This window comes from Berkeleyomyces rouxiae (assembly GCF_048999995.1).
Source record: "Berkeleyomyces rouxiae strain 22BRR77 chromosome Unknown BrBRR77_ptg000002l, whole genome shotgun sequence".
NCBI lineage: Eukaryota > Fungi > Ascomycota > Sordariomycetes > Microascales > Ceratocystidaceae > Berkeleyomyces > Berkeleyomyces rouxiae.
This window is the reverse complement of record NW_027396492.1, coordinates 181,844-207,633: the sequence shown is the minus strand read 5'-3', so window position 1 is coordinate 207,633 and position 25,790 is coordinate 181,844. Positions and strand designations below refer to the sequence as shown.

The following is a 25,790-nucleotide window of genomic DNA, read 5'->3' as shown; positions in this document are numbered from 1 at the left end:
AACCGCCGAAATGGCCCCACCCTTTGCCGGCAAGTTTCCTTGAGGTTCCACGGACCACAGAAATTTCTAGCATCCTAGAGAAGCCTGGCCAGCAGGAGCAGCCTTTTTCTAAGTGGATCTTGCGAGCCAGTAAGAACGGGTGTTGGCTAGGACATATAAAATTTGCCGGCCTCCATTTTTCTATTGATTTTCTTGCGGCTGCCGTTCCGATCTTCTCTTTTTATCTTCTTTTTTTCCTATCCATCATCTTCCCATCTTTGATTTTTCGTTGTCTCTACTGGGACTCATAAAAAGAACAAGAGCTGCGCTGTGTTCTGTGGACTTCAGCGTCTTGTCGGTGCCAGCTTCGTGATTGGTTTAATTCACTGCGTTTTCTTTTTATTCTTCTAATACCCTTCCGCCATCTTCACACTTCACAATGTTCGCTTCGCGTCTGTCTAGAGCCGTAAGTTTTATGTCCCGGGCTCATGGCTGGGCCGTTGCTTTTCTTTCGCCCATGTTAACCCTCGCCTGCCTCAATGTTAGCTTCCCCGGGCTACTCCCATGGCCCACGTCGGCCGTGTTGCCCGCTCCCCGATTGCTTCTCAGTTCGCTCGCTACGAGTCCACTGATGGAAAGGTCACCGGTACCGTCATCGGTATCGACCTAGGTATGTTATTGCAAACAATTGGTTTCTCCCAATGTCAATGTATTTACTGATTGTTTCTCTAGGAACAACCAACTCTGCCGTTGCCGTCATGGAGGGCAAGACTCCCAAGATTATTGAGAACTCCGAGGGTACGTATAATGCTTTGTGGCTTCCATCCATTTTAATCTTCAGACTGTCCCGACTAACAGCATCATCACGATAGGTGCCCGCACTACTCCCTCTGTCGTTGGTTTCTCCGAGGACGGCGAGCGTCTGGTCGGTGTTGCCGCCAAGCGCCAGGCCGTTGTCAACCCCGAGAACACCCTCTTCGCTACCAAACGTCTGATTGGTCGCAAGTTCACCGACAACGAGGTTCAGCGTGATATCAAGGAAGTCCCCTACAAGATTGTCCAGCACAGCAACGGCGACGCTTGGGTGTCTGCCCGTGACCAAAAGTACTCGCCTTCTCAGATTGGTGGCTTCGTCCTGAACAAGATGAAGGAGACTGCCGAGGCTTACCTGTCTAAGCCCATCAAGAACGCCGTCGTTACTGTTCCCGCCTACTTCAACGACTCCCAGCGTCAGGCTACCAAGGATGCTGGCCAGATTGCCGGCCTGAATGTTCTGCGTGTCGTCAACGAGCCCACTGCCGCTGCCCTGGCATACGGTCTGGACAAGGAGGCCGACCGTGTCGTCGCTGTCTACGATCTGGGTGGTGGTACCTTCGATATTTCAGTCCTGGAGATCCAGAGCGGTGTGTTCGAGGTCAAGTCCACCAACGGTGACACCCACCTGGGTGGTGAAGACTTTGACATTACTCTGGTCCGCCACCTGGTCCAGCAGTTCAAGAAGGAGTCCAACATTGACCTGTCCAGTGACCGCATGGCCATCCAGCGTATTCGTGAGGCTGCCGAGAAGGCTAAGATCGAGCTGTCTTCTTCTCTCCAGACTGACATCAACTTGCCTTTCATCACTGCTGATGCTTCGGGCCCTAAGCACATCAACCTCAAGATGACCCGTGCTCAGCTTGAGAAGTTGGTTGACCCCCTCATCCAGCGTACCATCGAGCCTGTCCGAAAGGCTCTGAAGGACGCTAGCCTGCAGGCCAAGGACATCCAGGAGGTCATCCTGGTTGGTGGTATGACTCGTATGCCCAAGGTTGCTGAGTCCGTCAAGTCCATCTTCGGACGTGATCCCGCCAAGTCGGTCAACCCCGATGAGGCCGTCGCCATTGGTGCCGCTATTCAGGGTGCTGTCCTGTCTGGTGAGGTCAAGGATCTGCTCCTTCTGGATGTCACCCCCCTGTCTCTGGGTATCGAGACCCTGGGCGGTGTCTTCACCCGTCTGATCAACCGCAACACCACCATCCCCACCAAGAAGTCGCAGGTCTTCTCTACTGCCGCCGATTTCCAGACCGCCGTCGAGATCAAGGTTTTCCAGGGCGAGCGTGAGCTTGTCAAGGATAACAAGCTGCTCGGTAACTTCCAGCTTGTTGGTATCCCCCCTGCCCACCGTGGTGTCCCTCAGGTCGAGGTCACCTTTGACATTGATGCCGACTCCATTGTTCACGTCCATGCCAAGGACAAGTCCACCAACAAGGACCAGTCCATCACTATCGCCTCGGGCTCTGGTCTGTCGGATTCTGAGATTGAGCGCATGGTTGAGGACTCTGAGAAGTACGCTGAGCAGGACAAGGAGCGCAAGAACTCCATTGAGGCTGCTAACCGTGCTGACGGTATGCTGAACGACACTGAGAAGGCTCTCAACGACCATGCCGACAAGCTGGACAAGGCTGAGGCTGATGGTATCCGCGAGAAGATTGCTTCTCTGCGCGAGTTCATCTCCATGAGCCAGGCTGGCGAGGGTACTGCCACTGCCGAGGAGATCAAGGAAAAGACTGATGCTCTGCAGGTCGCTTCCCTGAACCTGTTCGACAAGATGCACAAGGCCCGCACCTCCAGCGAGCAGGCCCCTCCTGCTGAGGAGCAGAACAACTCCGAGGGTGAGAAGAAGCCTTAAATTTATCTAAAAAAAGCCCCCCCTTCTCCCTTCCTCTCTGTACAACATTTTCAAAAGTAACGACCCTTTCCTCATTACTTGCCTATTCTTCTCCCCACTCTCGAATCTCTGCCGATGCTTGTCGTGCTAGGTGCCTGAGTGTGTGGGCAGCTGTATTTTTGTATTTCCATTGCCACTGGCTTTCATGCCTTGTACGGGTTTGCGTTTCTCCTGTCATTCTGCTTTTCACATTGCTTTGTTGTTTGGCCTTTTGTTCTTTTACTTTGGAGTCTCTCGACTTGAGAGGTGCCGTCTTTGTACAACTCTCACCTTTTTATCTATTTATCTTGTACTCATAGTGTATCTTGATGGTTGACTTTTTAACTCTATCTCACATGTTTCTTGGTAGTTTGTCGTGTTCCGTGTGATGTTTGAATGTAGTATTAGTAAACTAGTGTAGATGTTGGTTCTGTGTGATTGCGAAGATGTAACCAAGTTATCATGTCCCGATAGTGAACAGCACCATGAAATATGCAACCGACTCTAATCACAAGAAGTTGCTTGAACCAACAGTAGACGAAAGTTTAAAATCAGCTTCTCTTTGAAGTACACATTTATCACTGCCATTCTTCGTGACGAAAACCCATATATTTTTGCATCTCTTGATATTTGTGATTGGGTTTTACCGACCAAACCCAAACCATCCCTTCTTTTTCTGTTGATCTGACTGCATCTCTGCCGCGCCTGTTTGTATTTCTACTGTACTCGCCCGGCCAGGGTAATCAATATAGTTCCATGCCACATCCAGGAAAATCGGCTTGATGGGAATGAGAGTCGGCCGCGGGGGATAGGTTACCAGATTGTTTAGATCGGCACCGGCAGCGGGATACTCACCCAGCGTCTCTACCAGCGGTAGCTGGGTCGGCAGGGGTGTCTGTGCCTGGCCCGTAGTGCCTTCCGCAGTAGTACCCTCTGAAGACGCAGCGGTCGCACGAACTGTATCGATATGCACTAACGCGCGGAAGCGCAAGACCTGGGCATCGAGAAGTGCGCGGAGCGCCTGCATCTGGGCTGGGGTTACATTGATGTCGGGAGTGGAGGTGGTAGGGTTCATCATGGTGTCCTCGGTGGTAAGCTCAAGAGCGCCCGAGTTGGAGACCTGGTCGAGTGAATATGCGAGCAAGGCTAGAGCTTTGGTGTTGGACCCGGTTATAGCGTGAGAGCGGGCGATAGCTAGACCCTTCAGAGCTGAGAAGTAACCAACAAAAGTAGCCAGACGAGTGGCAAGAGCATCGTCGGCGGCGACTCCAGGCAGCTCGCGGATTTGAGCGAGACTACGCAGAATACCATCGTACAGGGCTACACGCTCCTTGAGCTTGGTCAGCTTGCGGCCATCCTTTTCTTGCTTTGTGTCAGAGGCAGTAGGCGAAGCGCTGTCACTAGCAGTTGCTGCACGCAGCTTCTTTAGCTGGCGCCGGCTGAGTTCCGAGTATTCCTCATTAGTGCCATCAGCTTCACTAGTCAATACCCGATTGCGACCAATCTGCCAGCTGATCATTTCATAGTTGACGGCAGTGCGGGTGATTTGCAGAGCCTGCATGCGCGCATCGCTAGACGGGACTCCCTCGCTACGCAGCTCATCAATGGCTTGTTTTGTAGCATCCACTGCATCTTGAGTAGCAGCAAGAATATCGTCGTAGGCACCAGCCTGGTCTCTAGGCGCAAGAGCGGCAGATATAAGAGATGGGAGAGCAGCTTTGCTGGATTGCACGCGGCCCCAGGCCTGAGCGATGGCACCGTCCTCAATGGGCACTTGACGCGCGCGCCAGGTGATGGTTTTAGGGATCTCATCAGCAGAAACAGTGGCTTCAGCTCCATCCATGGTCACATCGGCATCACTGGTCTTGAGAATAGAAGAGTCGATCGAGTCTATCTTGGCGACAAGGGCCTCATTGGTTGAGGCAGGGAAGTACTTCTGTGCAATGATGTCGATGGGAAGCGTGCGTGGCACCTTGAGCTGGTAGGCAGCATAACGAATGTTAGGATCCAGGGTCTCGCTGATGAGATCCTTGAAAGTATCACTCTTGGCCTGTATAAACAACCCACTGTAGATGCAGCGTGTGATGGCAAAATGGGACAGACACTTTTCCCATTGGTGGCGCTCAAAGTTCTCAGTAGCTTGAATCATGTGGCTGTAAGCCAAAGCCTCAAGGACATCGGTAGAAAGTGTGCCGTCACGCGCAGATAGACCAGAGGAGACTTGCTGGGCAAAAGAGGAAGCGCGGTGCAGACGAGAAACGATGTGGGTGCGGGCTTTACCAGTTAGGCCCTTGGAGTCGTTGGCGTGCTGAGTCTTGATTCCCATGGCCTGTGCCCATGCGCGTTCACTGGTAAGAATTCCAAGGTAGACGAAGCTAGAGAGAATGTGCGGTTAGCACCTGTATAAATGGCGAGTAGATAAAGGAAGCCTAGTGTGTCTGATGCATAGAAAGATTACACGTACTCATTGTTGGCGGCGATTTCCTCGGCCGTGATCTCTTTCTTGACATGAAACTTGCCGCGGCTCTTGGTAGCAATTCCAAGCTTCTTGCGACAGCCAAGCAGGCGCCGGCCCAGTGCAGCCTGGTAGGTGGTGTGGTCTCCGTAAAGCAGAGCTTGTTCACGACCCGAGGCCACGAGGCTGGTAATGTCCATGGTGGTGAGGTTGTATGATGTGGTCGTTCAGTCGGGAGCCAGGGGTCGGAGGATCGATACAGTTGGTGTTGAGGAAGATGGACCAGGTGTCTGCGTCGCCGGTTGCACTGGCCTGAGTGTCTCAGCTACTTGGAAGACTCTCGGTGGGTGAGAGCGGAGGTGTGGTTGAATGGGACAAGATGAGATGGTTTGGTGGTGGGGCTTGAGATGGGAAGATAGGGTTTGATGCGCAGGGGTTATTAGGGTCTCGCACTTCCAAGCATCCAGTCATAGTTACATGGAAGCTAGGCCATGAATGCGCGTAACAGGGCAGGAAAGCTGTTTACGAATTGTAGATAAATAGTAGCAGTGACATCATTGGCTGACAGTAACTGAATTTTCGAAAAAAGTGTTCTTCATTTGCGCTGAATCATAGACACATTTGCTACCGGCGCCACAGTGCATATTTGACGCCACTCTGTAGTGGGGTGTGTAAGTGAGGCGTCGATAAGCCGACAAAAGGTCGCCGATAAGCAAATCCTGATGTCAGCCGCTTTCAGTGGCCGTTGTTTGAATTGGTGACCAGCTCGAGATTTCTGCCATCATCTTGACGATGCGGTTGGCCTTGCGGCTCATTTGTTAGACATTCTCTTTGTTTTGTTGGCGGCCATTTGGGCCTTTAGAGCTTATTTTCGCTTTAATCATAATTTTCTTTTCGCGTAGCCTCAACATACTGACGATACTTCCCCTCGTCCACTTGCTACTTCCACACGAACCCACCGAATCGAGTTTTCCGTCCCGCAAATCGAAGCCCGGATCTCGATTCACGTTGATTAGCGGCGTCAGTCGCCGACCTTTGGATTTTGCCCTTCCATATTTTCGAATCCCCGATCGCCCTCATCTTGACCTCCCTTGACCCCCCGAAACCTGGGAGCATCCCTCTTGCTTCCCACACAATTTCTTTTTGGCGGGCACTACTATGTTGGAGCGCGCTACCAACGTGACACTGGCATCGGAGCAATGGGCTCTGGGTCGTATATTGAGCTCAGCGGCCGTGATATCGGCCTCTTGTCCATCTGCTATCCAAGCTCGAATTCCCCCGCGACTAATGGCTACACACAAGAAGCTCAAGCCATTGTTCTGGCAGCATGGCAGTTATGCTATTGAGCTATCGTCAGCGTGGTTATCTCTAGTCCGCGAGAAGCTTCAAGGAGTCTCGCTGGCATCACCTCCATTGGCGTCTTTTCTATACCCCAAAGAAATGGCTGAAAGTTCTGTGTTAACCCGAAGTTTACGGACTGGCCTAGGAAGCGTGGCGGTGCGGACAAAATCAATTGCTCCTCCAGCACCGCTTGGAGCGCGGCGAATTACTGTCTCGGCCCGAAATACCATTCCGGTTCCTACAAGGTTGCTTCAGAGGGCCCTGGGCAAGTCGTCTTTGCTTGCACCAGATTATTTGCTCTACAGCGAGATGCGAGACATTGACAGCGAAACGGGCGACTACTCAGATGCCCAGCTTACCACACCGTTATACATACCGGCCGGCCCTGGACAGCTGCCGCACTACTTCAAGCCGAACATGCCCGTCGCTGCCAAAATGAACGAGATTATTCGCAATGAGGACTACCAGTATTCAGATCTGCTTTGGACATTATATCAACAGCTGCAGCCGCACCAAGTCTCATCCCTCCGACTGCCAATGCTGCTGTTCTTGGCTCAGTGCAGCTCGCCGGCCGAGTTGGATCGTATGCAGCACCTGATTTCGACAACTCCTAGCCTTGAGTTCAATAACGACGTTACTACTGTTGCTGTGCGCCTGTACATTCGCCTTCGTGATATTTCCAAGGCTTTTGAGTACTTTTGCCGGGGCCTGACCAAAACCTCGTCACCCCAGCCGCTTGAAGATCTCATTATTTACTCGTTTTGGCTGCGTGACTGGCAGCTTCTTGCTAACGTATGGCAGGCATGGATCAATATACGAGATGACACCCCGGAGCTCCTCGAAGTAGCCAAGATCCCCAATTTCTACCGCCATCTTTTGCACTTTCTGAAATATACAGGCTTCTATGATCGCCGTGAGCTTCCCGAGGACTTTTCTTTAATTCCAGATGTGCCAGCCACAGAGTCCCAAAAGCCCGAGATAGGGTACATCTTCCGATACCAGTTTCACAAGCGACTGGCAACCTCTAGATTTCGCGACTTAGTGCGCCAGCTATCTAAGAATGTCCTTGATGGTGACTGCCCTGTCTGGGAAGCTGAGCCGTTTCTGATGCTGGTGGGAACGGCAGAGCAACACGAAACCTTTATCAAAAAGGCGGCGGAGGGAACGAGCCTTGTCCACTTTCCACAGACCTTCTCATCCTACCGTGAAATGGAGTCGTACCAGCCTTCAGAGGAACTTTTACTTACAGTATTTTCGGTGGCTAAGAAACTTAAGGATGACGCCATGGTCTTGATGGTCTACGAGGATTGGATTCGCTTCTACTCGTACCTGCCGCAAAACGTCATGTTCAAGTTGATGAATTACTTTGCGTATCGCGGTGATCCCAAGGCCGTGCATACCATTTGGAAAAGGCATCGTAAAGACCCGCTCAGGATCATGAAGGGGTACGGCGACACCGCTAACGGTGCCAAACCACGACGTGCGGCCCCTCTATACCCGGCCGGTAGCACTGAAAACGATGCAATCAACGACGTGCATGAGCCATACGACCTGCGTATGACGTATAGACGCTACCGCCTTATTTCCTTTGCCATGCAGGGCTCGGTTAAGCGTGCGCGTATGCAACTAGACGAAATTGTGCGCATGGAGGGCGGCGCTGACTTGACGTTATGGAACTCACTGCTTGTGGGTTTTCGGCGTGCCAATGATTATCGCGGTGCTGTCAAGCTATTCATGGAACTGACAACTGTGGCACAACCCGAGAACAAGATCTTTGCCAACATGATGAGCACAGCAGCAACACAGGGTGACTTGCAATATGCACTGGAGCTCTTTGGTCAAGCCAAGGAACTAAAGATGGAGAATACGCAAGACATTGTCGAAAAGGTGGTTTTTGCCTTTTGCTGCACGCGGCAGTTCACACAGGGTCGCGCCGTACTTGAGTGGGCACTAGAATCCGGTCTGGCGTCAACACGTATGTTCAACCATCTGATGCGTGGACTGGCTACAGAGAACAGACTGCCAGAGCTTGAGGCCGTAGTCTCCTTGATGGAAAAACACAGTGTGTCATGGGATAGCTACACATTTGTAGCGTACATGCGTGGTTTTGTCAACACACGTATGCCCGAGGTGGCCTGGAAGGTGTTTCACATGGCTCTCCAAGCTCGGCGGCTCATTCCGGACGCCGACCATTTTACCGTCCTCATGTATGGCTGGAACACATCGGGGCAGCCGTGGCGGAGTTTTGAGATGGCTAAGCTGATGAGTGAGCTCAATGTTGATCACTCTATGGACACGGTGCGGCTTTTGGTGATTGCAAAACACCAGTGGACACTCATGTATGCTACTAACCCGAACATGACACAGGTGCCGTGCGAAGGTGGCGACCCTGAGACACTGATCGAGCACTACCGCCATAACCTACGGCTCGCCGAAACTAGCATGAGCCACCCACGTGAGTGGCATGTGCACAGTGTCGTACACTCTGAGATGGTAGCCAAGTCGCTTGCTACGCTGACAACAATCTGCCAATGGGAACTGGCGGAAGAGCTGCTAGAAATGTTCCAGAGCGGCTCAAACTCTCAAAGACTGCCCAACAATGTGCTGGCGCCGGCCATGTGGATTTATTACAACAAGCGCGAATACACAAAAGTCAAGGCTGCGTGGAATAAAATGTTCAGCTCGGCTGTCGACTCGGGACGCGCTTCGGCCCGTATGGTAAAGTCGCAGGTGGCTGAAGCCGGTAGTGAGGCGGCCGCGCCCGAGCCCGTGGCTGACCAGTTGCCACAACTAACCGACGACGCTGATTCAACCGTACTGCCGGCTGCAAAGTGGGCACTTGATGGGCCGTTTACCACTATGCGCTTTGTCCTGACCCAAGAGGGTGATGCACGCGGCCTGTTCACGTTAACTAATCGGCTGATGGCCCACGGGTTCTGCCTTAGCCGTCGTAACTGGAACCACGTGGTCCAGGTCTTGGCACAGCGAGGCTTGCACGTGGACGCTTTTGCCATTTGTGAAAAGCGCCTGATCCAATCGTGGGCTGGCTGGGCCACGCGGCGTCGACGCATGGGTGGTGGCCGCGCGCTCAAACCTGAAATGACCTGGCTAGGCCGCCACAAACACACTGTATTTGCCACATCGTACACCTTAACAGTTCTACTCAACGAGCACCAGAAGTTACAAGAGATGGAGCCATGGAGCTCAGAAGCTGCGTCGACGCTCGAGTTTCTGCGCGAGCACTGCAAGAACGTGTTAGAGGCGCTGCGGACATGGAAGTATTCCGGGTCAGAGATTGAGAGGGAGTTGTTTGGCGAGAATGAGATGGTGCGTGAGCTACGTGCCCATCACGAACGTGACTTGCGCTACGAAAGGGAGCAGTTTGATCGTTTAGTGGGCGGCGAGAATTTGCAGTTTCCAGGGTTTGAAGAGGACGAAGAACGCCAACGGCGCTCGGCGATATCCAAGGATCCACAGGCCGGTAAAGCAGTTGAAGGAAAGTTGTCAAGGGCAGACTAGCGTCACCTTGTGTATTTTGTATTACACTACCTGCACAACCACTATATCACAATTAGATAGCGCTGTTCATATAGACAATCACATTGAATCACGGTGAAATAGAGAATAATCAATTTGCATCATGCATCCAGTGGCCCGGTCTACGGTTCTTTCTCTTGCACATCTGGCTGCGTCTCATCTGGAGGCAAATTCATAGCCCATAGGCCCCAAGTGAGAAGGCTCTGCGACCCTGGACTGCTTACCCTACTGTTGACCTTGTCGGGACTAAGCTTTTGATAGTCCCATGGCTTGGACTCATCGGTTGTTCGAGGCGAAATCGGTGGTGAAGTAACGGGCTGGATGCTAGCTTCCTCCATAGTATTGTTTTGAGCCCACGGCGCCATGTCTTTAGGATCCACCGTACTACGCGTGAATCCATCGCCGTAACTGCGTGTAAGCGCATGTTGTGCCTTCGCAGCCTTGGCCGCAGACATGCCATCATCACCGCTGTTGCTGGTGCCCAAGGTAGGCGGAGCCAACGGGCGTATAGTGCGGTACGCCGAGAAGCGCGGTTCGGGGCCGGTAGTTTCAGTGCGCAGCCTTTCTGTACTATCAGGCGTCCGGTTGGCGAATACTAACCGCAGATCCTTGTGCAGGTAGAAGCGGCCCTTGGATGGGCTGCAGATGTTGATGTGCACAAGATACCGCAGGATGGTGCGGTCATGCACGATAGGCGACGATTGGGAGCCGGTTACAGAAGAGCGACGGGGGACAGACGGTTCTGAAGAGTAGCATCGCTGGCGTAGAAAGGTCTTGGTGCCGGGTGGCATTCCAGAAAGGTCGTAAGGCACAAGGAACAACTTGATGGCAGTCTTGTGTGGGTTCTTGACAACGATTTGCAGCTGACCGGCTTGTGGGATCCGGTACGAGCCGCCAATAGGAGCTCGTGCTGTTAAAGGTTGTGGAGGGACATCAAAGCCGTCTGGGGGCTCTTCGACATCAGCGCGAATATTGTCTCGTCTTCGCCGCCTCCCCTTATTTATATGCGAAGCTTGAGTGCTACATGTTCGTAGGCCATTTTCCAGGTCCACGGTGCCTACATACGGACTTGGGCCACCATCGCCAGTCATTTCATTGCTACTGCTACCAGTCCCTGGTGTCTTGGACGGATAGTCGTAGAAGACAGCTTGAAAGGGTAGGGTCACATGTGCGGGACACTTGAGACTGGGCTTGCAGTTTCCGCGGCCCATGACCCCAATCTGGGCGTTAAATGTTAATGGCCGCGAAGGTGTGGTGCTCATGCGACCGCGTAGCAAGCTTTCCTCGTAGGAGCCGATGAGCGAGGCATGATCTGTGGAGGAGAGACGACGAGTGCGGGGACCGTGATGGCTGTGATTATGTGGTAAGTGATGGTGGTGTAGTGGAGACGTTGCAGAAGTGGCGTGTGAGAAGGAACTGCGCCGCAACTCACGGCCATGCGCTGGCTTGTATACCGCTGCTGTTGTAGGACTTGGTAGTCCCATCCGGTCAAGGCCCAGTGGTAGGTGGTCGACAACGTCATCAGGGCTCGCGCTGTGGATGAGTGGACTGGTTGGTGCCATAAGCACAAGACTGTTGCGGTACACGGACAGCCGCCGCGTACCAGGACTGCTGGTCTGGATGGGCGATAGGCCGGAGGACCGTTGGGGTGGAGACCGGGCGCTTGGGCTGGGGAGGTCGGTTGCTTCGGCGGAGAAGTTGCCGGTATGAAGGGCCGAGCGGGGCCGTTGGATAGTCAAGCCCTCACTTCCAATGATGGGCGCTCGGCTGGCTGGCAGTCCTGAGTGAGCGCATTGCGAAGACGCCGTGAAATCGGATGCGATAGAGGCTTTAGAGGGGGGCTCTACCAGACTGTAATAGACAGAGCCCGGCATCATCACGGATATTTGACACACAAGAGCTAAATGGTGGAGCGAGATTCTGGGAAGTGAAGGCAAGTAGAGTGAGAATGAGTAGCAAATACAGCCAGAGACTCACTATAAACGGCATGTGAGCCTTTAAATACTGTTTTCTAGCCGCCGTCAAAAGTCCGATTTTCTCAACCCAAAGCAGGAACATGAAGTCTTGTGATGTCAGACGCAGCTGGAGCAAGTGGCGTTGAGGCTGGTGTGCAACACAGCGGAGAGAGTGGCTACTCTAGTGTGTCACAGAATAGACAGACACTAAGTTTAGGCCTATTACTGCTGTAACATTGACTCGCGGCAGTGATAATTAACGGGTACAACTATGCTCCACCAAACACTTGCTTGGCCGCCAGAGATTCACCCGAAGTTCACCCATCGCGTAGCACCTTGACGTATCAGACGGCCCACTAAAAAGTTTCCCATGGCATCAGAAGAGTCTTCTGCAAAAACAAGCTAAAAACAACCGCACGCATCGCCACATCGCAGCCTCTACATGTAAAATGGCGCCTCCTTCCAGCTCAAGAAAGCACGCCGTTATCGGCGGAGCTGGCATCAAAAAGCCCAAGCGTGGCTTCCGCATCGGTCCCCAGAACCTTCCTGACGGCCCATGGAAGCGCAAGCGTAAGTACAAACGTTGCTAGAGAATCACAGGCTTCTTTTGACTAATTGATATCGCTTTTTTACAGTGGAAAAGGCCAAGAAGAATCTGATTCACAAGGCCAAAGTCAAGAAGCAATATGCCAAGATTAAAGCGCAAGTCGACAAGGAGCGCCCGCGTCGCGCGGGCCCAACAGTCTCTGATGACGATGCGAAAAAGCCCACACTAAAAGACATCAACGACAGCGGCAGCGATGATCAAGAAGACAATGAGGGAAAGGACTTGGGCGATGCTCTGACGAGCGGAAGCGATGAGGAGAGTGAAGACGACGAGGACAAAGACGATGATCTCGACGCCGAAGACGACCAGGACGAAAGCGAGGAGGACACAGAGGATGTTGAAGACGAGGACGAGGACGAGGACGAGGACGAAGATGAGGATAAGGATGAGCAAGACACATCTTCCCAGCGACGATCCAAATCCAAGGCCAAGCCCTCCAAGGCCTCTTCCCCCCCAAACGACAACAACGACACCACCCACCCCTCTCGCAGACATACCAAAGCACACCCCGCGCGCCCTGGCTACTTTGACAAGCAAATGGCCCAAGCCGCCTCCAAGAAGCGCGCAGCCGAGGAACGCGCCTCGGCCATCGACGCCAAGCGCCGGGAGCGCGAAGCCGCAGTCATGGCCCGCCAGCGGCGCCGCAAGGAGTTTGGCCGCGCGCTGGGTGTTGGCGCTGGCGCCAGTGGGACGAGAGGTTTTGGCGGCAGGGGCCGGGGTGGGGGTGGAGGCCGTGGCAGAGGCCGTGACCATCCGGCGGATGGCAAGCGCAAGCTAGGCCGTGAGAGCGAGCTGCTGCTAGATCGCGTGAAGCGTCTAGTTAGCGGTGATGGTGGCCGGGGTAGAGGCCGGGGCCGGGGCCGGTTCTAAAAGTACAGCACTACACACGTATAGACATGTCTTCTTTTTACCTTTCTTCATAACTATGTTTTTGGAATACCGAGGCGTTTTAATCATAAATGCGCATAATCATCATACGACTTTCGATCCAATTAAGTCATCCTAACTATTACTTCAGGGCTTAGACATATATTCTGCTGACTCACCACGTCTTTGTTTTTTGCACAACTACCACCAAGTCACGTACCCGAGCTCCCGATTAGGTCGCTATCTCCGAAGCTTCATGAACCCGAACAAGGATGTCCTCGTTGAGCCAGCTAGGCTTTGGCATTCTTGGACTTTTGGATTATTAACGGAAGAACTGGAAGACCCTGTTCGGTCTTGCTTAACAGGCAAAATTGCTGCCGAAAGCAGTATCCGTGGTACATGTAATCCTATGATTACCGGGTATTTGGAATTCATGTCTAAAAAGAGACCCAGAACTTACAAAGCCTGCGAATGAAAAAGGAAGGTGGCGACTAATATTCCTTGTGAGCTCGCGCTTGGACGGCAGCTGCCTCACACGCAGGTTCTTCATTCCCGAGGTAGAAAGTCACAAGTGAAACCCTTTGCATTGTTGTAGTTAGTTGACTAGTTATTTGATGTAGTTATTAATATTTTAACGCCACTTCACTTCTCCCACCAACTCTGATCGTCTTCCATCTCCGTCTCATTTTCAGTCAACTACATCGCTTTTCTCCCTGTGCCCGGCATACAAACCCTTGTACTACATACTGCTAATTACTACAACAACTCTTACATACACCCGTCGCCACCATCATGGCTACACTCGTCCCCCGCGACCCGGCCGCCGTCACCGTAACCGCGCAGCCAACTCCCAACATCCTCACTCTCTCCGTACCCTTCCTCCGCTTCGGCCGCATCCCCATTGGCGGCCGCGCCACTGTTGCCCGACTGCTCAACGGCTCACTGGCCGTCTTCTCGCCCATCGCCTTGACCCCCGCCGTGCACACTGCCCTGGCCACCCTCGGCGGCGATGTCCGCTACATTGTGGCGCCCGACGCTGAGCACCACCTGTTTCTGTCTTCCTGGCAGACAGCTTTCCCTTCTGCACTTCTGATTGGCGTTGATGGACTGCCCGAGAAGCGTGCCGCCGCCGCCGCGCGTGCCCAAGGAAAGCCCGCAAATAGCGGCCCGCAGATCACCGACATCCCGTTTTCTGCCGTATTTACGGCCGAGAACAAAGCCAAGCTGTCTATTGACGAGCCGTTTGATGCCACCTTTAACTATGAATTTGTTGATGCCCACGGCAATAAAGAACTGGTCTTCCTACACAAGGCCGATCGCACACTTATCCAAGCTGACTTGCTATTCAACCTACCTGCAACCGAACAGTATTCCAAGGCTCCTGAGGAATTTGCCAAGAAGAGTAACACACTGTTCTACAAGATCTTTGCCAGCTTCACGCATACTGATCCCGCCCACATGACGCTACCACGGATATGGCAATACTACGTGACGTGTAAGAGCAAGGAATCCTATGAGAAAAGCATGCGTCGAATTGCCAGCTGGGACTTCGACACCATTATCCCATGCCACGGCGATGTTATCAAAGGTGATGGCAAGGAACGCTTCACCTCTGTAATGATGTGGTTTTTAGACAAGAAAAACAAGTCCTCGTGAATAAAACCACATTAGCTGTACTTTGTAAAGAAAACAAAAAATCGCCGTGATTTTGGTGGTGGTGTTCATAAAGCTCATCATAAAATATCTGCGGTATAACTATTAAAACAACACATAGCCATAATTCCAACAAACGCACCTCAAGAGTAAAAACCCACAAAAACAAACTTGCCTCCCCACTGTAATGCTTCTTCTCTCAGATAAACGCCCCTGAAAAGTCCCTTCTCGCTCCACCGCCTCGACCCGACATTGGGTGCGGTTCCTGCTGGCGTCGTCTATTTTCCAAGAAAGACTCCGCCATTCTTCTTCCTGGCGACACTCGATTACGTGTAGCATGGGACTGCTTGGGAATCTTACCATTACTTTGAGGCCGCCATCCTGCCGGTGACCCAGGACTTTTGGTTGATGTGCTTCGCTTGAGCTTTGCCTCTTGACGGTTCTCCAAAGTCACGTCCTTTAGATGTCTTGCAAGCTCTTCAACCACACAGGGTTGAGGAGCCTGGACCAGCCGTTCAGCACTTATAGAAACACTAGGTTCGAATGCGACGTGACAATGGTCGGTATAGTCAAACCAAGTTCTTTGGTCAGGAGGCTTCATGGCAATGTCCTCGGCTTCGAAATGGCCTTCGTCTTCTTCTGTTTCACTTCTCATCGCGCTACGAATTGACTGTACGACAGATGGTGGGGCTTGATCGCCATACCCAAACATGGGTTCATCTTCGTCGTCAACATGTGCTCTCTCGCGAATGTGGCCATGGCCGGCTCTAGAGGTTGTGGTAGGATATACCGGGGTGGATGTTGATCCTTCCGCATCCTGTGCCCAGAGTTTAGAACTGATAGACTCTGGAATCATGTTCCAATCAGCTGAGCTTGTCAACGAGGGATTTCGCATCGAGTGAGAAGACTGCTGCCGGCTCGGTTCCTCAGTCATGGGGTTTTGGAAGATATCAACCTGAGAGTCAGCAAGTGGACTTGAACCAGCACTGACCTGGTCATGCTAATGCTCCTGGGACGAGTGCTGTGGGTCATAATGAACAAGGCCACCCTGCATCTGATATTCGCTCGAGTAAACACTAGATGTGTCATCCCGTGTCGATCTAGCTCTCAATAGGCCTGCTCCAATGTCTTCATTCTTAGCTTGGATGCCAATGGTGGTAGAGTACCCTGTCGTCCCGATTCCTTTCCATGCCGAGCTGGTTCTAGCTTCTTCTTCATCCATCTGCCGGCGAATTGTAGTTCGGAATGTTGGACTAGTGCGGAAAAAGGCATTTTGTGGACTACACTTGTTTTCGGGACTCTGAGGACTCGGATGTTGCAAAGCTGGACGCTCATGAACTATGCGTACCGTGTGGATCGAGGGAGAAAGATCAGTAGCCCGGTACTCAAACTGGTGGCTGTAGAACTCTGAAATTTGGTTGGTAGGGGTGTAAGGATCGTCTTCAGTGGCCGTCGACACAGTGGCAGTCCTGCTAAGTTCTGCAACATTCGTGCTATTTGTCGAAGGGCGGCTGATGTCCTCGTCATAGTAGCCATCGTTAACCATGCTACTACGGCTAGTACTCAACCAACTGATCTTACGAATGCCACGGCGTTTTGGAACAGACCCTAACATGGGGACAGCACTAGATGTCTGTATGCCCTTTCCCTTGCTAGCGACTAGAGACATTTTGTGTTGTTGTGGCCTCTTCAAAAACGACGCCAAGGCCTTTTTCTTACTGGTTTGGAGAAAGTGCAGAAAGCGGCCGTGGTTAAGGTTCTGGCTCTTGTCTGTAGCCACGGACGGTGACGACATATCATAGCCCATGTCAGTGCTTGCACTGCTCAGACGGACAGACCGGCGAATATTGTATGGCTTTTTGGTCATGACGACAGTTGAGGCCTCGGAAAGGCGATTGGGCTGGCTAAACGAAGAAGTTCTCAGGAAGGTAGCTCTGCTGTTGCCTCCAAAGCGGGTCGCAGTCTTTCGGGCAAAGGGTTTTTCCAAAAACGTCATCGATTTAGTCCCTCGCAAAGGGCGGTGAGGTGTGACTTCTCCAGTCGTGACAGTCGGTGTCTGCATGCTAAGCTTGGGCCATGAGCTACTAGCTGAAGAGGTGATGTCCGTGGGTGGAATCCTGTGGCTGCGTAGAGTTCGACCCAGACGACCACTATCACACTGGGATACACTAGAAGACTTCTCAACAGCCTCGAATTTTCTTGAAAATCCTGATTTGGACGGCGTCACAGGAGAACTTAAAGCAACACTACCACTGGTGTTGTGACTAGAAGAAGCTAAAACCGAAGAATTGACAGGATGCTTTTTCAGATACTCCCGCAGACTGGATCTACCCACAGTGTGTGGACGGCTTTTTGGGGTAGGGTGGGCGGACTTTAGACTCTTGAAGATAGAGGCGGCTGCCGCAAGCTGCGCTGTCTGGTGAGCATGGTCCGAGTCCATAGTAGTGTAACGATGGCTTTGTGAGCCCGATTGTATTCCGCTTGACGAGGAAATAGCAGACTTCCATGTAGGTGACTGCGGTGACACGCTCACGGTCGCCGAGTACGGGAGACTCATGAATTCGGAAGCTGGCGACTGAGTGGAAGCCTCAGCAGGGGTCAGGTATGAGTGGAAAGCAGGGAGTGGCGATGGCGGTGGTGGTAGGGAAGACTGGGTGTGGCCGTCCAGGTGGGTGTGGTACGACGGCATGGTCTCGGCTAGCTGAGGTGAGGCCGCGTGGATATGGCCCCGAGCAAAGTCTTGATCGCGGATTCGAACTGCGTTAAGGGCTGGATCAAGAGAGTTCCGGTGTAGAATAGGGCGCCGAAGAGGTCGGGCATGGGGGAACGGAGGAGGAAGTGGCGGCCACTGGAGCTCGCCCTCAAAGTGATGAAGTCCAGCCATGGCGAGAGAGAAACACTGAGAATTTCAGGCGTCACTGGAAACGGCAGGTGCTAAACAGTAGCTGTGAACTTTGCTGTTGTTGTTGTTTTTGGAGAATGACGTTGTTGTCGTTGTTGTTGTTGCTGTTGGCGTTAGAGTTGATGCGTTTGTTGTGGTGGCACAGACTAAGGCGTTCCTTCCTAGTTGCGATGGTTTCAATAGTCCCAATGATTGCTCAAAGCAGTTGCCTGGTTCTGGCGGAGGAATCAACAAAGCCAAAATCTCTGTTTTCCCGGGGGGTTTTATGAAGAAGAAACAGAAAGCCGGAGAGCTTCTTCGGGGATGTGCCGAGGGTTGAGCTGGAAGATGTTCGAAAGGCGGGGGACACTCTCGCCAAAGATGCACTGCACTCTACCTAATGGACAAAAATAAGGCTTCTGTCTGTTTTCAGGTGTCGCAATTGATGCAATCCGATGTGCTGGTCTTGGTGTTGACGCTGGGCGCTATCTGTGTATTTGTGCCTGTATATTCTGCAGGCAACTAAATGTAAGTCTTACAACTTGGCCAGTGACGTTTCGTTTCGTGTGAAAGCAGAAGAAGAATTGGCAGAAGTAGGGCAGGAGAACATGCCTTGCATATTAGATAACTAGATGGAATCTCGACAAGTCAAGTATCCTTGAGAACAGTACACCAGATCCGAGCATAAACATGCTTAAGTAGCATTGGCCAGATTATCGGTTCTCAATGCAGGTCGCGTTGGCGGTGTAACTAATCGTACATGTGTATAGTTTGATGCACGTAGATGCATAGCCATATAAAGCCCCAGTTCTAGAGTTATGGCCGTCAACAAAATCGACGACCAAGTTTCCACACAGGCTTGAACCATTATCAAGAGACGTTTTGGGTGTCTTCATCACTATAACTACAACAAAGAGGCTACCCCTCCAGCCATAGGAAATATATCGCCATGTTCCATGACATGATACCACCGCTAACTAGTTACATAGTTAACTACATGCACAATGCTATACGCAACACTAGCATCTATCTGTGCAAAAAAAGATGCACTGTTTAGGTCGCTTTATGTATGTAGGTCTGTACATACATATATACTTGTACTTGTACTTGTACACACCGCTTCGGCTATCATGCTGCGTTGTCGCCTTTGCTCTTCTGTTGGATGTACATGTATGATATTCATGTACCTCTACTCCACTTTCCATGTGGTTGGTGTGTTGTCTCTCTCCGGGCCGAGCCTGCATGCAAGTCCACAAAGTGTTGTCAAGGTCCAAGGGGACGAGGTTGGGCTACATGAGGCATGAGATATTTCGTGTAGTCACAACCCTCTCTAACCCTAGTCAGATTCAATTGGATACGAACTAAGCGTAACTATAAGACGAACACGCAGCACAAGTGACAAGGAAATATAGACAAAGCTCGATGTTAATCAGGGCGTTTTGGTCATATGTTCAAAAAAACACTTCCTTCAGAAAGAGCAGCCTTGGAGTCAAAGGAGAAAAGATGGCCTTTGGAGGAACGAGAAACTATGATATCATCACCTTCTAAGGGAAAGGTAACATAACATCACTAGTTATGGCTAGTTAACCATGTAGTTAGATATATTCCATGTAACTGTATACAAGGGACACAAGAGAAGATCGGAGCCACGGAGGGGAGGACTTGGACAAATGGCCGTCGCTTCCAATGACATACATATGTACATGTGTAGTCAGGTTATGAATCCGGTTCATGGGCCTGAGGGGCATTTCTTTGTCTTGGGCTGTCCCGGGATAGTGCTAGGAGGGTGCCGACTAACATGGATGAGTAGCGTCAAGTGATCTTTGTATAGCACCGGCAGAGGGAGCGCATGTCTCAGAAGTGGAAAAAAGACCCTACAACACGATGTCATATTAGATGTACCAGATAACTAGATATAACGACGAACGATGTAAGCGAGCCAAGTCTACACACAAGCAGCTATAACCAAGCACATCATACTACATTGATATATCGGGGCTTGGCTGGTGTAGTTATGTAGCTATGGATGTATGTACATGGACAAGCCCTGATTTCATGACCGTAGAAAGAAGGTAGGAGAGTCAGGGGTAGGGCATGAACTAGTGATTCGGGGAAAACGAGGCGAGCAGCGAGAAACACAGCAACCGCTAACTAGTTGTAGTGTTACTTGGAATATGATAGCTACATAGTTGAGTGGTTGTGTTGTGAATGCATAGTTATTGGTTGTCCTCCTAGCTAGTTAGTAACAAATCTATCAAGTCAGTCTTCTTTCGAACCCTCTGACTCTGACTTAGAATCTTGATTGTAGTCCTCACGGCAACGTGCAATTTACGAGTAGACGGGCCAATAAAGACAATCAAATCAAAGCGGCCCTCATGACTTGCGTGCCCAGGTACTAGATGGCCTGCCATGGCGCAGGATCTTGAGGCTAGAAACATAAAACACTCTCTTTGTCAGCGGCAAGAAGGGGGCACAAAACCTACCTAGTGTCTATCCCAAAACGGACAAATACCGCCCTCGTTTTCAGATGGTGATAATGACGCAACCGGACGGGCTCCTTGGATGGCGATAACGGGCCTGTGCTTAAGTGGTTGGATTTGTGGCTGAAGTACCCCGCTACATGTATACTACGGTACCGGTAACCCAGAAGCCAGCAAAAGCGGATGTGGCGCATCTTGGTCAGAATCGGCTGCATACATGCCTGTATGCGTATATGCGTTTACACATACATGCATATGTACAAGGTGCCTGGTTTGATGTAACTATGTCTAGTGTATAAGTACATAAGAATGTACGTAGTCCTCCTCCGCTACCCTCTGCTACCCTGATAGCAATACAGATATGACGCTCGTTGCGACATTTGTTTGTTTGTACTTGGCGCTCAGTGCCTCCGATTACACGTAGTTACATACATATGTATGTATACATACACACGATTAGACAGAATATGACGGGGCCACGAAGAGCAGATCAAGTATACTTGCAGCAGAAGAACACAGATACTTGCGATTGTGCTAGCCATAGTCTAGCGAGATTGTGCGCGCAAGTGTGCCGCCTGAAAACGCGCTCTCTTTTCCGTGGCCGTGCCATATTCACATTCATTCAGCGCGGCGAGATCTCGCGTGATCGGGCAAGGTCCCTCTGTATCTGCACAGTGACAGGTACAATAGTGGACTGTGATAAGAATACGTCTTTCTCATCCCAGAACCAAGGCAGCCAATACAACGCCGCGAATCTGGTCCATAGTGGGTCTCTGGGCAGCCATCCAGCCAATCAGACACGGGTCGCAACATCGTTTCTAGGGCATTAGAAGCTGATGAGATAAGAGCAAGAATGCCGTGCTCTCGGCTCTCAGCCCTCTGGATTTGGGGTAAGCAGGCAGAAGGAACAAGGGAGGGCGATGAGAACAAAAGCAAGGGCGCAGGTGAGACAGTACAGGCGGCGAGTTTAGGAGGGCACCAGAAGAAGGAACAGCTAGCTAATCCCCTGTAGCACAAAAGCAAACGCGTGAGCGGAAGCGGGAGTTATCAAGAGGAGAGAGCACGGGCTAAGGAGCAGGAGCGCAGCGTCTTCGGTGGAGGGAAGCGAGTTGCCCAAGAAGTTACCGGTCTATCGGCATATTAGAGGCGCAGACCTGTAGTCATAGAGGTGTCATTGATGTGGATATTCGCAGACGATCAGTCAGTTTAGTCTTGCGTCGTGAAGAGCACACCGGTAGGTAACTCAGATAGGAGAATAGAATAGACAGGTCTGACCTTGGTTGCCCACAGGCACACAGGTAACTAACTAACTATATATACACGCATGCTTTTTGTACCTATGCTACGTAGCCACCGGTTTAGCTACTATGCGCAAATACACACACACCGGGCTTACTCATGGACATACAGACATGTACAGACATGTGAATCTGTCTTGGTCGCCCCTGAGAAGGACCAACTAAACAAAGGGGGAGGACAAAGGCACCAGGAGGCAGGACGCGGCAAGAGTCACCCACCACATGACGTCGGACAATGAGGTCACTCACCAAGGCTGTACTGGATGCTGGGTTCAAGGAAAGGAGAGAGAGTGACTATACTATGCGCAAGTATACACTGTTGACGTGAATCCATACATGCCTGTACTTGTACTGGACGCATTACATTACTTACAATCCCTGCTGGCTGCCTGAGCTTCTCCAACCGGAACAGGGCACACTACCCGTTTCAGCGCCCCGGTAAGCGGATACACGGCATAGCTGCATAGCCGCATCGCTGTTCCTTATCTTATCAGCACCCGCCCCAAGCATGTATCCGCTAGTCTCTGGGTATCTGGGTACCCTGTGCCAGAAGACCCCAGGCGAGGCGGCCCAGGCACAGGCGCAATCGCCATACAGCCACAGCCTTAGCTGCTAAGCTCGCCCGCCCACCCTTCTTGTTTCTTCTTCTTGGTGTCCAAGTACAAGTACATTGCGCTGCCGTCGTCATTTCCCGCCCTACTCTCTCCTCTTGATTCCCTCTTCTCTTCTTCATCTCTCTTCCTCTGTTTACCATCCCGCGTCATCCGTTGTCTCCCAGCAAACTCCGCGTGTGCTGTTCTTTGTTCCATCCTCGTTATACTTGTCGCTCTATTTACAGCCGCCTTTTCTTTTTCTTGCTGTTTTTTAAGTCTCTGGTAGACACTTGTGTTTTTTTACCACACCACAGTCACCCTCCATCATGAAGAGCGCTATCCTCATTTCGCTGGCCGCTGCCGTCAGCGCCGCGCCCTCAACCTTCTCTAGCGAGACCGTTCACGGCGATGCCGCACCCGTGCTGACTTCTGTCAATGCCGAGGCCATCCCCAACTCATACATTGTCAAATTCAAGAAGCACGTCGACGATAATGACGCTACTTCGCATCACTCGTGGGTTCAGTCGTTGCATGAGCAGGGCGAGGAGAAGCGCCTTGAACTGCGCCGTCGTGACCTCGACGCTGGAATCCTGAGCGGTCTGAAGCACACCTTCAACATCGGCAAGGACTTTCGTGGTTACGCCGGCCAGTTCGACGATGAACTGATTGAACAGCTGCGCAGACATCCTGATGTAAGTTGATCCCTTGCATTCACCCCAACGCGATGACGCAACCACAAATGACTAACCGGCATCTTCTCAACAGGTCGAATACATTGAGAAGGACACCATCGTGCACACAATGAGAACAGTCCCGTCTTCGGCTCCCTCCACCGATGACTCCTGCTCTCCCGACACTGAGAAGAACTCTCCCTGGGGTCTGGCCCGTATCTCTCACCGTGACTCTCTGTCGTTTGGCACCTTCAACAAGTACTTGTACGCAAACGAGGGCGGTGACGGTGTGGATGTCTACGTCATCGACACTGGTTGCAACACCCAGCACGTCGACTTCGAGGGTCGTGCTGCTTGGGGCAAGACCATCCCTGCGGGCGATGATGATATCGACGGCAACGGTCACGGTACCCACTGCTCCGGTACTATCGCTGGCAAAAAGTACGGTGTTGCCAAGAAGGCTAGCATTTACGCCGTCAAGGTCCTGCGCTCCAACGGCTCGGGCACAATGTCTGATGTTGTCAAGGGTGTCGAATGGGCTGCCAACGCCCACATCAAGGCCGTCAAGGATGCCAAGGCTGGTAAACGCAAGGGCTTCAAGGGATCGGCCGCCAACATGTCGCTGGGCGGTGGCAAGACTGTCGCCCTGGATCAGGTCGTCAACGCTGCCGTCGAGGTTGGCGTACACTTTGCTGTTGCTGCCGGTAACGACAATGCCGATGCTTGCAACTATTCGCCTGCTGCCGCGCAGAACGCTGTGACCGTTGGTGCTTCGGCTCTGGATGACAGCCGTGCCTACTTCTCCAACTGGGGCAAGTGCACTGACATCTTTGCTCCCGGTCTGAGCATCCAGTCCACCTGGATTGGTTCCAAGCACGCCGTCAACACCATCTCGGGTACCTCGATGGCTTCCCCTCACATTGCCGGCCTTCTGGCCTACTACCTGTCGCTGCAGCCCGCGGCTGACTCGGAGTACTCAGTGGCTCCCATCACCCCGGCTGAGCTGAAGGCTAACATCATCAGCATTGCTACTGAGGGTGCTCTGTCTGACCTCCCCAGAGGCACTCCCAACGTCCTTGCCTGGAACGGTGGTGGCTGCTCCAACTACTCTTCTATCATTAAGCAGGGTGGCTACAAGACCAAGAACGCTGCCGACTCGGGTCTCGACCTCGAGGACCTGGAGAAGGCCATTAACAACGAACTAAATGTCATGTCCGGCAAGGTAACCAAGGGTGCCGAGTCTGTCATTTCCAAGGCCCAGAAGTTCTCGGACAGAGTACACGAGATTGTCGACGAGGAGATCAAGGACTTTATCGGCTCTCTGTAAGCTAGTACACCCCGTTGTGTGATTGGCCGCCAATGAGTGTAAGGGTCTGTTCTGGTCCTGCAACCATCTATCTCTTAGTTGCCACTTGTTATGCGCGATTATGGGTTCTTCTGGTTTATTGTTTGGATGTTTCTTGTTTGCCCTTGCCATGCTTTGCCTTCAGTTTACAGTTATGACGGGTTATTTGCTGCACGCGCCTGAGGCACTTGTTGTTTGTTGCTTTCTTTGAACGTATTTCTTTTTCTCTATCCTTTATTCCATCATCTATTGATTCCTATCATTTACATATAAGCCACTGTTCCTTAGTTGTGTCAAAGTGAGTGTGATGGGTGGCACGAGCTTCAGGGAAGGGTGAAACATGCCGTGGCTTAAGGGAGTTTGTCTGAGTATGCCGATTAAACGACGAAAGGGGGGGCTGAGGCATTGATCTGGGGGGAGGCGGCTTGTCGTGGATGGTGCACACAGGTGGTACTATATACATACAAACATACAGTTAGTTGCCATAAGTTCGTCCCCACTTTGAAAAACTTAGCGAAATTCTTAACACCGTGGTAATCATCACTTCAACTTGAACCAGGACAGCTTTTCAACAAAATAACTTCAGAACGCCTTTTTTGTGACATTACATGCTCCAACCACTAGAGAAGCCAGAATTATATTTCCGGAAGCAAAAAAAGCGATGGTTGCGCTTTCACAGGAAGAAACATCGGCAATGTCTATTGCGAAGAAGGCTCAGATAAACCACAAGACTTCACCCGTATACTTCAAACCGCCAACAAAACTTCCACGCCGAAGGCCAAGCTCCAATATGGATATCCACAGAAGCGCAATTCATTCAACAGTCGATCTATCATGTTACCTTTCAATAATAAACGCCTAATCGCGTAGGAAACCCTTCGGAAAACCTAGACCGTTCCGACCCCCGAGAAACCGACCAACTTGATATTTCTTTATATTACACGGGCAAATGGGAAGATTTTTAAATCAAAGACATGCTACTGATAGAAAAATGATCAGGATACATGGACATCAAGCTTGCATCAAATATATCAGCATATTAATTGAGTTATGGCGTCTCAGAGTTCGGGCAAGTTTCGTGATTCTAGTTGATTATCACTATCAAATACCACGAACCTCTTCCAGGCTTCATAACCTTTTTCGTCGAAAACTGGGAGAATTCTGAAGAGATGGATTTATGCGGAAGGCTTTATTCTCCAAAATGCCGTGAATAATTCAGATGGTAGAGTTGAACTCCGTCGTTGCATCGAGAAAATATAGATAGAGATTTTACAGCCTCTGATTTCGAGGCGAATCACCTCATTAGAAAAAGGATCGTAAATCTGCCCCTAGCCTTGTGTTAGTATATCACATCTTGCAGAGTAGAAGCAGAGCTTGAATTTTGTATAAAGAACATACGAATTGAATTTCATATGATTGAGAAAATTCTACACAAGGATGCA

General features: G+C 51.4%; 8 protein-coding genes across 8 annotated transcripts; 5 read left to right on the top strand and 3 right to left on the bottom strand.

The window, feature by feature from the left end:
* Positions 1–418: 418 nt before the first annotated feature.
* BROUX77_001589 (uncharacterized protein) lies at positions 419–2,647 on the top strand (the record flags this gene model as incomplete). Its single annotated transcript, XM_073746035.1, has 4 exons — positions 419–445; positions 526–649; positions 712–777; positions 852–2,647. The coding sequence occupies 4 exons, from the start codon at positions 419–421 to the stop codon at positions 2,645–2,647; spliced, it is 2,013 nt and encodes a 670-aa protein (XP_073606671.1).
* A 661-nt stretch (positions 2,648–3,308) lies between these two features.
* On the bottom strand, positions 3,309–5,320 carry BROUX77_001588 (uncharacterized protein; the record flags this gene model as incomplete). Its single annotated transcript, XM_073746033.1, has 2 exons — positions 3,309–5,040; positions 5,130–5,320. The coding sequence occupies 2 exons, from the start codon at positions 5,318–5,320 to the stop codon at positions 3,309–3,311; spliced, it is 1,923 nt and encodes a 640-aa protein (XP_073606670.1).
* Positions 5,321–6,278: 958 nt separating this feature from the next.
* Positions 6,279–9,980, top strand: BROUX77_001587 (uncharacterized protein; the record flags this gene model as incomplete). The annotated part of the gene is made up of 1 exon (XM_073746032.1): positions 6,279–9,980. The coding sequence occupies one exon, from the start codon at positions 6,279–6,281 to the stop codon at positions 9,978–9,980; it is 3,702 nt and encodes a 1,233-aa protein (XP_073606669.1).
* Positions 9,981–10,120: 140 nt separating this feature from the next.
* On the bottom strand, positions 10,121–11,872 carry BROUX77_001586 (uncharacterized protein; the record flags this gene model as incomplete). Its single annotated transcript, XM_073746031.1, has 1 exon — positions 10,121–11,872. The coding sequence occupies one exon, from the start codon at positions 11,870–11,872 to the stop codon at positions 10,121–10,123; it is 1,752 nt and encodes a 583-aa protein (XP_073606668.1).
* Positions 11,873–12,402: 530 nt separating this feature from the next.
* BROUX77_001585 (uncharacterized protein) lies at positions 12,403–13,430 on the top strand (the record flags this gene model as incomplete). Its single annotated transcript, XM_073746030.1, has 2 exons — positions 12,403–12,523; positions 12,589–13,430. 2 exons carry the CDS (start codon positions 12,403–12,405, stop codon positions 13,428–13,430), a joined length of 963 nt encoding a protein of 320 aa, XP_073606667.1.
* A 789-nt stretch (positions 13,431–14,219) lies between these two features.
* BROUX77_001584 (uncharacterized protein) lies at positions 14,220–15,083 on the top strand (the record flags this gene model as incomplete). Its single annotated transcript, XM_073746029.1, has 1 exon — positions 14,220–15,083. The coding sequence occupies one exon, from the start codon at positions 14,220–14,222 to the stop codon at positions 15,081–15,083; it is 864 nt and encodes a 287-aa protein (XP_073606666.1).
* A 196-nt stretch (positions 15,084–15,279) lies between these two features.
* BROUX77_001583 (uncharacterized protein) lies at positions 15,280–17,964 on the bottom strand (the record flags this gene model as incomplete). The annotated part of the gene is made up of 2 exons (XM_073746028.1): positions 15,280–16,035; positions 16,120–17,964. The coding sequence occupies 2 exons, from the start codon at positions 17,962–17,964 to the stop codon at positions 15,280–15,282; spliced, it is 2,601 nt and encodes an 866-aa protein (XP_073606665.1).
* Positions 17,965–22,658: 4,694 nt separating this feature from the next.
* On the top strand, positions 22,659–24,330 carry BROUX77_001582 (uncharacterized protein; the record flags this gene model as incomplete). The annotated part of the gene is made up of 2 exons (XM_073746027.1): positions 22,659–23,024; positions 23,098–24,330. 2 exons carry the CDS (start codon positions 22,659–22,661, stop codon positions 24,328–24,330), a joined length of 1,599 nt encoding a protein of 532 aa, XP_073606664.1.
* Positions 24,331–25,790: the final 1,460 nt, after the last annotated feature.